General features: G+C 35.7%; 1 protein-coding gene across 2 annotated transcripts; it reads right to left on the bottom strand.

Moving 5' to 3' along the window:
* Positions 1-211: 211 nt before the first annotated feature.
* On the bottom strand, positions 212-11,684 carry LOC125048495. Of its 2 annotated transcripts, XM_047647198.1 has the most exons (15): positions 11,551-11,684; positions 9,837-9,940; positions 8,922-8,993; positions 8,178-8,327; positions 6,769-6,967; positions 5,794-5,964; positions 4,990-5,153; positions 4,023-4,154; positions 3,815-3,901; positions 2,886-3,047; positions 2,301-2,426; positions 1,804-1,895; positions 1,222-1,408; positions 488-526; positions 212-369 (listed from the first exon to the last, which is right to left on the bottom strand). In XM_047647198.1, the coding sequence occupies exons 1-15, from the start codon at positions 11,642-11,644 to the stop codon at positions 313-315; spliced, it is 1,836 nt and encodes a 611-aa protein (XP_047503154.1). In that variant the 5' UTR covers positions 11,645-11,684; the 3' UTR covers positions 212-312. The 2 variants fall into 2 exon arrangements, with proteins under 2 accessions (XP_047503154.1, XP_047503164.1); XM_047647208.1 differs by lacking the exon at positions 8,178-8,327.
* Positions 11,685-12,088: the final 404 nt, after the last annotated feature.

Genomic DNA, 12,088 nt, shown 5'->3' with positions numbered 1-12,088 from the left:
ACGGCCGTTAGATAACGGCACCGCTTTTCTAGGAAACCTAAGCTTAAGGGACCGCTGCTGAACTGTGTTATACCCTTACTTATATGACCATACTTCTGTCCCTGTGGTTTAATGCTTTGTTTGTCATCGGCGTAAAAATACTTTTCATACAATATAACCGACTCTCTACGCTAAAAGTTCGCGTTCAAGCAGATTTGATTAAGTGTCTAAGACTTCGTTAATAGCGAGTAGCGTGATTTCAGAATCATAAACAACTGACGTATTAAATAAATAATATATTATAAGCAAATTAAAACTTGAAATAAATATATATTAATCTTCTTCTTCATCTTCGTCCTCATCTTCTTTTGCCTCGTCAGGGGCGTCAGGCTAAAAAACAAATGAATACAGTAATTGAAACAATGTTTAAAAAAACAACATCACTGCAAATGTTTGTATAACCATTGTATTCTACAAGATAATAAAAATAAGATTACAGGTTACTTACTTCAACAGTATCTACTGCTTCTGTCACCGCCACTACCTCCTGGAAATAAAAAAAAAACTTTAGAGGTGTCAAGGGACACCCGAATGGAACGAAATTCCTTTCGATTAATTTATATGTTAATTGGTATCATAACAGTATGATAGATTTTCTCGACACCAATCTTACGACGAAAAAAAAAAACAGGAGGAGGTGTTCTCAGGCGGTCACCCATCCAAGTACTGACCTCGCCCGACGTTGCTTAACTTCGGTGATCGGACGAGAACCGGTGTATTACAATAGCAAATAGCAAAAAAGTGTCGTGACAACTTTTCGTAAGAATTTATTCCTTCTAGCCCCCTTTCACAACGCGCGATAAGGAACTTCGTTCCAATAATGATAATGACACAAGAAAGACAGGTCCAACGGCTATTCAAAGCATTTCAGATGTTGGAGCATTAACGCAAAAGCTTAAATCCGTTGTACAGAAAAATAATAATGGGGTGTAGGCACTGCAGTCCTGCTGCATGATTGTTTAATAAAACTTATTAGATTTTGCATTTTATGGGCGACAAATCTATGTTTATAGAACAAAATTCTACCAAAAGCTTTAGCTAGAAAAGTCGAGTGAGTCGGACGCCCTAACTCTATTTTCCAGCAACCTGTCAATAAATAAATACACTATACACAAAAAAATCTAATTACCCATCCATCTAAAGATGTAGTACAATAAATGTTCATTTATTTTAAAGTCTTACCCCTTCCTCCTCTTCCTTGATACTTTCCTCTTCAACGTATTCATCTCCGTAACCGACAGGAAATAGAGTTAAGCATTCACGTTCACCGGATGTGACGTCAGAGCTAATGTAACAAGGATTGAGGCCTGCCAATTGTAGTAGGGGTAGACTCCGTTTGCGGGACACCATTATGGCTAAGCGGTCTTTGCTGAAAAAATATGTACCTGGTGTTGCTCCCAGCCAATAAGTTGCCGCGAGTGAAACATTAAATTTTTAATTTATTTACAATAAAAAGCAACCTGTATAACGCAAAATCTAATAATAATAAATATAATAATAATCGCAAATACCAGTTCTTCAAAGAATTCGGTATTTAAATCTTATATACTTTATGTGATAATTAATATTGGAAATATATTTTTGTTAAATCAAGATGCCTTACACGTGACATAGTTGCTAAGCGAATTAAATTCTCGGAAGGTGTGAAGATATTTCAAAATATGATGTTTTATAAGTCGAATTGGTTCAGAAATCCGAAAAATATCTCTGAACAAATTAGTTTTTTTGCCTCAAAATACAGTAGTACACATAATAGTAACATACTGCTTCCTAGGTCTCGTCATTTTGTCATATTGCTTTATAGTGAAGGCAAGATGCTCGGCCGAATAAGGATCATCACCCACGAAGATACCATACTGAAATTATAAATAAAGCTAGAATACAACGTAAATCAAAACAACAACGCATCGCTCTATTGTGATTGGTCAAATCCACGCGACACGCGATATCGTGTCCACCAAAATCAAGCGATTGTCAAAACGTGAAACAAAAGTTTTATTAATTTTTAAGTTTTCTGTGTCATTGTGGTGCTCGCCATAATTGTAAATTTGCGCAATATATAACTATATTCTATGTCTGTACTAAATTATTTGTATATATATTTCTAGTTGTGTTTAACAGCGTACTAGAAATAGGAAGATATTCAGGCGCAAGTTTAATAGTATTTTAAGTGAAAAAATCGTATTTAATCTTTATAATCTAATAGTATTTCGGACTGAAACATGGGCAAATACATTTTGAAAATAGTCTAAATATCTTACATTCAAAATTTCATCTGGGAAGGTGTCCATAACCTCTTTGACATCCAGCCTTTTGTCAATTGAGAACATGACTAGTACGTGAGGTGGGAGGTGCTCCGACTCAATAGGAGTCAACTCCAACACTATCTGGAAGTTTGATATTACATAGGCATTATCAGCTAAAAACATCTTGTTAGATTTATATATCATTCATTTACTCAACCAGACAATTGTGACATCGTGTTGCATTACAGTCTATTGAAATGACCCATATAACGACAATCTTAATAAAATAAATAAATCAGTGGCGCTACAACCTTTTAGGTTTTCCTGGGCCTTAGTTTTCTGTTTCAAGATCATTTGTCGATCTAAAGTACGTCTGACACACGCCATCGACTTTTTGGGCCTAAGGCAAGCCGGTTTCCTCACGATGGTGTCCTCTGGCGGTGTTAAATGCGCACATAGATATACAATCACTACAGGTCAACTCTGCTCATAAGGGAGCATCTTATGCATATAATCTAGCCTTCTCTTTATCACCGCCTCCAGGCTTGCATAACAAGTGGAATAAATAAAAGAACTTCGACATGTAATTCTACTTCTTACCTTGGGATAGAAATAGGTGAGAGCATTCGCTTTCGCCAAGTCATTTGGTGGGGAATACAAGCCTGGAACAAAAAGACCTCCGGGAGGGATGTAGTCTTCCCCATCAACTGATACGTCAGAGTGAAACTCCTCTTCTTCTTCTACTTTCTCTTGTTCTTCTGGCTACAATGAATAAATTATAAAATAATATTGAAGGGTTCAACAGATATTCTATTTAAGTTTTCCACGACTTTTCTATGCTATCTTTCCAAATTCAATTGGTGTGACATATGTATTTACATATATGCAAATCTTTTCAAAATATAAATTGCGTGATATTCCTTTACTTGACTTTTTTAGGAGTATTATTTGATCCCCGCGATACAAGAAATAGTATATTATGGCAATACAGAACATTAAAGTTTACTAAGTTTTTAGAATTTCTGAATTACTATAGAAGATATATGTATATGCAAGAACTTTGGTGTTAAAACCCTACACCGTGACAATACGACTGTCGTATTCATTACCATATCTTTTGTGAGTCTCATTTATACTAAACGAATTTACGTTTAATGAGCAATGCATCTTATAATTTGAACGTACGTGTTTCTTTATAATATATATCTTTTATTATATAATATTTGTAGTGTTTATGTTTTTTTATTGATGCGTATTCCGTTTTGGGCTACTATGTATTGCGTAATTGTGCACATATTATTATATAATAGTGTTGCTATGGGAATACCGGAAACCAAATAAATATTTAAAAAACGTAAGGGAACAAAACCCAAAGTAATGGTTTTTATCACGTTATAAATACATTTTTGGCTTTAAGTGAGTAGATTAACGATAAATAATTAAAAAACCGATTTTGTCTCAACTACTTCACTTTTTCATAATTGTATTTGACGCGATTGACGCTAGCACAAAAAATAATAATAAGGCACCTCGGTTTCACCCTCATTTTCTACTTTCTCTGTTTCCTCTCCCTCTACTTCTTCTCCCGTTTCTTCTGGCTCTGGATCAGCTGGTAACTGAATTATTAACAAAATATCATATAAAATGGGTATATTTTACATTTTAATAAACAAGGATTATAGGATTGTCCTCAGCACAAATACATTTCAAAATTAAAGTAAAAAGATATTAACTCACTCCAGCCTGTATTCTAGCCATTCTTTCTTCTTCTTGTCTTTGCTTTTCTAGTCTCTGTCTTTCTTCCTCCGCCTCTCTTGCAAGCCGTGCCTGTTCTGCTTCTAGCCGCTCCCTTTCCTCGCGTTCATCACGCTATTTGGAATATTTATAATTACCGTGTATCAGTTTTTCATTTATTTAACAACTGTAAAATACTTGTAGATGTTTATTGTAATCTTTGTTTCTCGCAACAGTAATGTACAAGTTAAATGAATAAATTATTATTTCTATTATTTATATAAAAAGTATAATGAAATGATAGCCACGCTGTTAGAATTGAAAGTTATAGCTAATCTTAAGGTGCGTATCCATTAGAGCAGCCTCAGGCCGAGCAGCCTCGACTTGAAGCAAACCGAGGCTGCTCACTCCGAGGCATAGGCTCGAGGCACGTTGCGGATCAAGGTGAGGCATGTCGCCTCGCCTAGATCCGAAACTAGTGTAAAGTAAGAACGCGGTGACACCAGACGCGCGTAGAGTAGCCGCTGCTTTAATAGCCATTAACATTATTAAAAAAAAGAGAATACGACAAAATACTATACAAATGAGGAACAAAATATGGCTCGGCTCGCGGCAACGAATTTGCCTCATGGCGCGGCGTGCCTCAAGTTGAGGCAGCGTCTCCACTTGTGCAGCCTCAGATCGAGCGGCTGCCTCGCCCCGAGTCTGCCTTAAATGGATACGCACCTTTAGATGACACTGTTCATGAAATCGCTAAGCTGCGTATACAAATTATTGTATTATTCTGTTTCACATACTTTTTACAGGAGGCTCACCTGATGTTAAGTAATACCGCCGCCAATGGACACTAACATTGCCGGCGTTTCAAGAATTGGTACGCTCGTTTCTTGAAGGACCCTAACTCGAATTAGTTCGGAAATACTTCAGTGTATTACAAAATTTAATAAACTCTTTGATAAATTGTTAATACCAATTTCTGCATGCGGGCTTCGTATCTCTCACGGCGTACTTCCCTTGCCGTCTTACTAATACTGGCATATCGTTCGTAGGCAGGAATTGGGGGCAACTGTTTTTCGGGAGGCACGTCCTCCTTTGGAACCGGTATCTCTTCATATAGGGCATGGCGTAGTAATTCTAGAAAATATTTTTAACCTTTACTGCGCTTGCTAAGTGATATAATAATCAAACGCTGTAGAGTGATGTTTGAATACACGAAGAAAACATATACCTCTTATGTTTTTTTGGATCAATACGATACAAAGAAAACGATTTCTTTACATAGCTATAAGGGGCCGTTCAAGTATTACGTAAGCACTATAGAGGCGACGGGGGGGGGGTCTTTGATTTTCTTATTTGGTGATTACGTCAACAATAATTATTTACTTTTTTGCACATATAACACACACTGTTGTGCCTACATGATTAATATAAATGCATCAATGTTTTAATATAAATTAGTATTGTACCAACACTCGTATTAAATAGTCGTGTCCTAAAGGGCCTCGTTTCATGACAATACTCAGTACCTTATAAGGACTTACAAATAACAAATATATAATACATTGGTGACCCCGATAACAACTTTGGGCAGAAATATGAATCCAGCACAGCAACCATCGCCGTATTAACGTTTATTTTTGCTGACAAGAGGAAGGGGGGGGGGGGATAAATTGCAGTAAATCTGCTTACGTAATACTTGAACGGCCCTTAACTAACATTTGCTAGGCACAATAAAAAAACAATGTAGGCCTATGATAGTGTCAGTTCAACTAACTGACAAAATCCCGATGATCAGTATCAAACATCTTGAAGACCACGACCAAGGTTTCACCAGTCATCAACGCATGGAGACAGGCTTCGTTTGGTTCTATGTCGCTCATATAAAGCGCCTCTTTAGCCCCTTCTTCGGTTACTATGAACGTTTCTTTTGCGGCCACCTGTATGTCTAAATAAAAAAATTGTATTTGAATAGTAGATTTTGGTAAAACACAAAACCAAACATATTAAAATCTGTGTACTTTGATTTCGGCCCATTTAAATATTCAGCTTTTAGTTTACATACTTGTAATTTTTATTATGTAACAACGGGCAAACGGGCAGGAGGCTCATCCGCCGCCCATAGACAATCACATTGCCAGAGGGCTCGCAAGTGCGTTGCCGGCGTTTTTAATTTTGTTAATTTAATAATGTATTTTATGCACATCACCCTTAGTAATTATTTTTCCTTACTAGGTTTGCCTGGAAGAGATTGCTTGTGTGCGATAACGCCGCCAGTTGTCACTTTAATAATTTATTTTACCGGATTGTACATTTAATCGTAAATAAATAAAAATATTTATTTCAATACAATCACTTCATTACATGTTGTTCAAATTTGAATCATTAGGAGGCAACAGAGGGAAGCGATCAATTCCAGGCAACCGTAGTAGTAAAAATATATTGTTAAGGGAAAGTTCAATAACTTCAAAACTAAGTTAACAGTAATAAAATAAATAATAATTAGTGAATGAGCCAAGGCTGTAGGTACATTTAACTCACTCAGGGTTTCTTAGTTTTATTACATTGCATTCATTCGTTACATAGCAATTAATATTTCATTTCGCTTATATTCTATTGTTGTACGCGAGTGGTTAAACTAAAATCCTTTATTATTTAAAGCACCCCGATGACCCAGGAACCGTACACTTATGATATGATTGAAGATAAATTAAGGAAAACTAAGATTAGAAATAAAATTAGTAAAACTAACTAATCATATCCCATTTCTCATAGAGGTCGTAATGCGCCTTATGGCAGTGAGGCCAAAACATGATGAAGTTAATTCTTCGGATGTGAGCAGCAAGTCGGTCGTTCACACGTCTTTTTCTCGCCGCTAACGTAAGAATACGCAATCGTTCAACGTTTTCGCGAGCTTGTTCTTCTAGCTTCAGATCGGCTTGGATTTTGGCCTGATCACATTTACAATAATTATCCTTTAAGATAATACGTTCATTATATATGTTACTGTAAAAGCTCGAACTGCAGTATATCCTAAGTAAAACCTAAGATCTACCAATTCCTAATGGTAAATGTCCCAAAAGGTTTGCGATTCGAACTCTTACCACCATTCCGTTGGTAAATCTTAGGATTTACATTAATGGCACGGTAAATGTTGAAAAACAAAAAAATGCACCTACAGATCATCAGGATTACTTTGTAATTCTAAATTCCACAATAGCAAAACAAGTGAAATGTTTTTTTAGGTACCTTATGTAGGTGAGATATTCAGAGATGTACGTTATGTGTTTTTTCAAAATAATTTAAGTAAGTTGGTATTAGTTTGTACTTATTACTATCATATGATGATATGATACCTTTAATACTAATGATACCTTTATAATACTATGTACCTGTTTTGTCTAATAGTTCATTAAAGTAAATAATTAAGAATTACTCATTGTTTTATTCCTAAAACCAACATCTACCAGCTGACAGTGGTAAAACCTAGCATATACTGAATTCGAATGGTAAAATGCTCGAAAAAATCGTCGTATTTTCAGAAATACTTACATTTACCAACTCGTGTCGGTAAATCCTGAGACTTACACTTAAATCTTAAGATTAACCGTAGTTCGAGCTTTTACAGAAACATATAGATTACTTACATACTTTCGGCAAATATTTTAACGGAAGCTGACGCATACGAAATAGTGTGTCAGTCAAAATAATTAATAAATAAAACACTGGCGCTACAACCTTATTATGTCTGGGCCTCAGATTTCTGTATCTGTTTCATGATCATTTGTCAATCTAATAGGCAAGTAGGTGAACAGCCGGCTGTGCCTGACACACACCGCGGCCGTCGACTTTTTGGGTCTAAGGCATGCCGGATTCCTCACGATGTCTTCCTTAACCATACGAGCGAGTGTTAATTGCGCAAATAGAAAGTCCATTGGTGCACAGCCGGGGATCGAACCTACGACCTCAGGGAGAGTCGCACGCTGAAGCCAAAACTGCTCTTAAATATTTAATAAGCTATATACAACAACAATATACTTATATATAATTCGATTCCCATAACAGTAACAATATTTTTGTTTAGTTAAATCTTTTCATAAAATATAACATTAACAGCCATAAACTAAGACAGGGCTAACGTAAATACCGCTAAACGCTTACAGCTTCTTCAGGCAGCAACTCCGTTATTTCCTGCTTATGTCTCTTAAGTCCAATCGTAGCTTCTTTTTGGATCAGGTTTAGCTCCTCTTCAATGATCCGACACAATTCAATGCCGTTCGCCCCAAACATTGCCCGTGTTAGTTTTCCTCTCTAAAAAGTTTAAAACTATATTCAGAAAAGTTTTCTTTGAATGCGCCTGCATGAGACATTAGACTCACTGTGGACGCCCTCTGCCCCATCTAGGCGTTAAGTCAAGCATAAGACATTGCAGCATAATAACATTTATCAACCAGAGCAGTGTAGTCTCTTTACCCTGAAGTGATACGTTCGAATCATGGCTGAATGGCATTAATCTAATCTTACGGGAAGGAGATCATCGTTAAGTAGCCGGCATGCCATAGCCCTATACATCGACGGTGCGTCACCGAAAGCTGATCACTTACTGTCTATTAACAATATCAAGAAATAGATACAGCCCTGCGATTCTGTAACTCACTTTTCGAACTCGCACAGCGGTTATCGCAGCGGCGGTCGCGCTCAAATCAGTCGTGAAGCAGTCATTTTACGATTTGGCATTCTGATAAGGAGGGAGCTTGTAGTTTATTGTGAGTTACAGAATCACAAGGCAGATATCCGAGACCTACACCAAGAGTTTCTTTATTAATCAAGAAGTTGTTTAGTCGTAAATAGACAAACTGTTTCTAAATATCTAAGTAGAGAACTTGAAAACATCACTGAACTTACGTGAACAAATAGAAACACGGGCTCACTCTTATCTTTGAATCTTGACAGAGCATCCACATTATCCGCTAATGCCTGAAACACCAAAACGGAGACCTATTACCTACCTAAGGATTTAGATATAGATAATAATTTAAAACAGCAGTGGCAATGGGCGGGGCATATAGCAAGATACACAGATAAAAGGTGGACGATAAAGATGGAAAGGACCAAGGGGAAGATGGAGAAGAGGGCGCCCCCAAAAAAGGTGGATATAGGATTTAGAAGTGGTAGCAGGTAGCGAATGGAGAAAGAAAGACATAGACAGAGTCAGTTGTAAAAAGCTGGAGGAGGCCTTTACCCGTAAAGGGCTACCAATCGACGGGACTGAAGATAGCTAGAATATAGGATATATGTGTATAACAAGATTAAAATAATGTATAAAATTTAAAAAGTCTAAGCTGTATATTTATAAGTTTTGTATATATAATATATACATATCTGACATACGAAGTCAAACATGGGTTTTCAGCATGTCTTGCCACCATGCAATGGAAAGAAGCATCTTAAAGTTGAGGAGAATAAACAAAACAAGAAATGTAAACGAAGCAATTGTTGTATGGATTCACTAATAAAGCCTTAATAAGAATTATAATGAGGTACAATATCTCATGATCACATCGTTGAACAGTCAGTGGTCCTTTTGAAACGGTGTGAATATATGTGCTCGATAACCGATGCTGCCATTTAAAATTGTAGATACTTAAGTCCAACGGACTATCCATTTTACTGTCTAAACAATGTTTTAGTCTTTGCTATAAAGGCAATAGTCAATGTAAAAACAAACGTACTTTTAATATACCAATTATTAGTTTGAGAATTAATATTTTATCAATGGAGTACTATAATTATTTGAAAAAATAGTTTTAACAATATTACCTTAACCATTGCGATACGATCCTGTCCAATCTCTAGTTTACCCTTTCTTATGGCGTTTCCTGTCGCCAAACAGAAACCACAGAAATCTGAATACACTTCCATACCTGAAGAAATTGGTTACTAATTCTTTAAATTAATTATATATGTTACTGTAAAAGCTCGAACTGGAGTAAATCCTAAGATATTCCAGTAAAACCTATGATCTACCAATTCCTAATGGTAAATGTCCTAAAAGGTTTGCGATTCGAACTCAATTACCAACATTCCGTTGGTAAATCTTAGGATTTACATTGATGGCACGGTAAATGTTGAAAAACAAAAAAATACACCTGCAGATCATCAGGATTACTTTGTAATTCTAAATGCCACAATAGCAATCCGTGTTGTAACAAGTGAAATGTTTTTTTAGATACCTTATGTAGGTGAGATATTCACTTATAATACGACGACGATCATGACGACTTATAGTCGTCATGACGACTTATAGTGACGACTATATTTGTTTGCAGGGAACCTTGAGGGAAATGCCCGATAATTTTGAAGCTCGTGTGGTATTCGGGGGATTATTTTTCCGACCCAAATGTCGGCCAATAGAATTGCACCATGAGACGAAATGTACAGTTAACAAATAAGAATTTCATAATGAATAAAACAACTACTTAATACTTTTCTTGAAGCAACGACCAGAGAAAATTTTCACAAAAAATTATCAGTATAATACCATGTAGGTTGTACCACGTGACGTCGAATGGTGCAATTCTATTGGCCGATATTTGGGTCGAAAAAATAATCAGAGATATACGTTGTGTTTTTTCAAAATAATTTAAGTTGGTAGATATTAGTTTGTACTTATTACTATCATATGATACCTTTATTATTTATTATGTACCTGTTTTGTCTAATAGTTCATTAAAGTAAATAATTAAGAATTACTCATTGTTTTATTCCTAAAACCAACATCTACCAGCTGACAGTGGTAAAACCTAGCATATACTGAATTCGAATGGTAAAAGCTCGAAAAAATCGTCGCATTTTCAGAAATACTTACATTTACCAACTCGTGTCGGTAAATCCTAAGACTTACACTTAAATCTTAAGATTAACCGTAGTTCGAGCTTTTACAGTAACATATATACCCCCACCATTGTCATATATTACGTTTAGTCCAGTCAGTCAAGACAATTAATTCATTATAATTCCAAAAGTTTTCAAATTTTGATGTAAGGTCGGGAGTGGTATTAAAACAAACTATAAAATTTTGCAACCTGCTCTGCGGTCCGGAACATTGTTAAAAATAAGTTTTGGTCGTGAAAAAAATTCCAAAAGTTCTGCAAACTTGGGGAAGTTTTCGATATAATATTTCATATCACGTATAAAATTTGCAACCAACCTAAGTGTACGGAACATTTTTTGTTATTAAAAATTAATGTTTTTCTTTATTAAACTGAAGGAAAACGTTCCAAAAGTTCTGCAAATTTGACAGATATATCGAAAATAAAATATGAAATAAAAGTATGGGATGTCTGCACCATGAAAGTACGTAACAGACGGAGCTCTGTGTAGGATCAAAGGTTCAAGGTGGTGGGATTATCTTAAAGCAATCGGGCAGGCTCACCACGATAATTACGGGCATGAAGTTCTTGGCCACTTTGAGAGGAAGCGAGAAATGAATAGAAGTCACTGGATGTATAAAAATCCATCTCGTAATACTTACAAATTAATTGTTCGAAGTGTGCCTGTAAATATGCTTCAAAGTCTTCATTATTATCGACGTTATCTTGAATAGAAACCTGCCCTTTTCGTGCCATTGATTTAACTTAAAATTGACGCTCATTTACAAATAATAATCACAACTCTGGCGCGTCATAAATGACATAGTACAGAAGTATAAAGAGAAGAGAAAGGTCTTATATCTTGTCAATGCACATTGTTAAGCAAATAAGTATAAACTTAAATTGGAAGTGTAATATTTTTTTTTGTAAAATTTATGTTCACCGTAATCGTTATTGATTTTAGATGATTAGATTGAAACTTATACTTTAGAAAATGCATTATATGATGGGATGTACTTTAATAAATAAAATAAATGCGAATTAGCTTGCTTTTAACTAAGAAATGATGGATTACCATAGAACGAACTGTTTTTACTCTTTATGTGCAGAATTGTTAAGGACTTTAGTACTTATATAAAATGCTTGCCGAAGTTGTAACTACTTACTAAACTTCTTATTCGGTCTGTCTTGATGTGTTAG

The sequence above is a fragment of the Pieris napi genome, chromosome 1 (assembly GCF_905475465.1).
Source record: "Pieris napi chromosome 1, ilPieNapi1.2, whole genome shotgun sequence".
Lineage (NCBI taxonomy): Eukaryota > Metazoa > Arthropoda > Insecta > Lepidoptera > Pieridae > Pieris > Pieris napi.
The sequence above is the reverse complement of the archived record's forward strand: the minus strand, read 5'-3'. Positions and strand labels throughout refer to the sequence as shown.

Excerpts from the sequence above, each read along its gene's own strand:
- LOC125048495 (XM_047647198.1), bottom strand. The coding sequence starts at position 11,644 with ATGGCACGAAAAGGGCAGGTTTCTATTCAAGATAACGTCGATAATAAT. Across the intron at positions 5,154-5,793 it reads TGATCATCGGGATTTTGTCA|AATTACTACGCCATGCCCTA; the intron begins GTTAGTTGAACT and ends AATATTTTCTAG. Across the intron at positions 4,155-4,989 it reads AAGCCCGCATGCAGAAATTG|CGTGATGAACGCGAGGAAAG; the intron begins GTATTAACAATT and ends TATTCCAAATAG.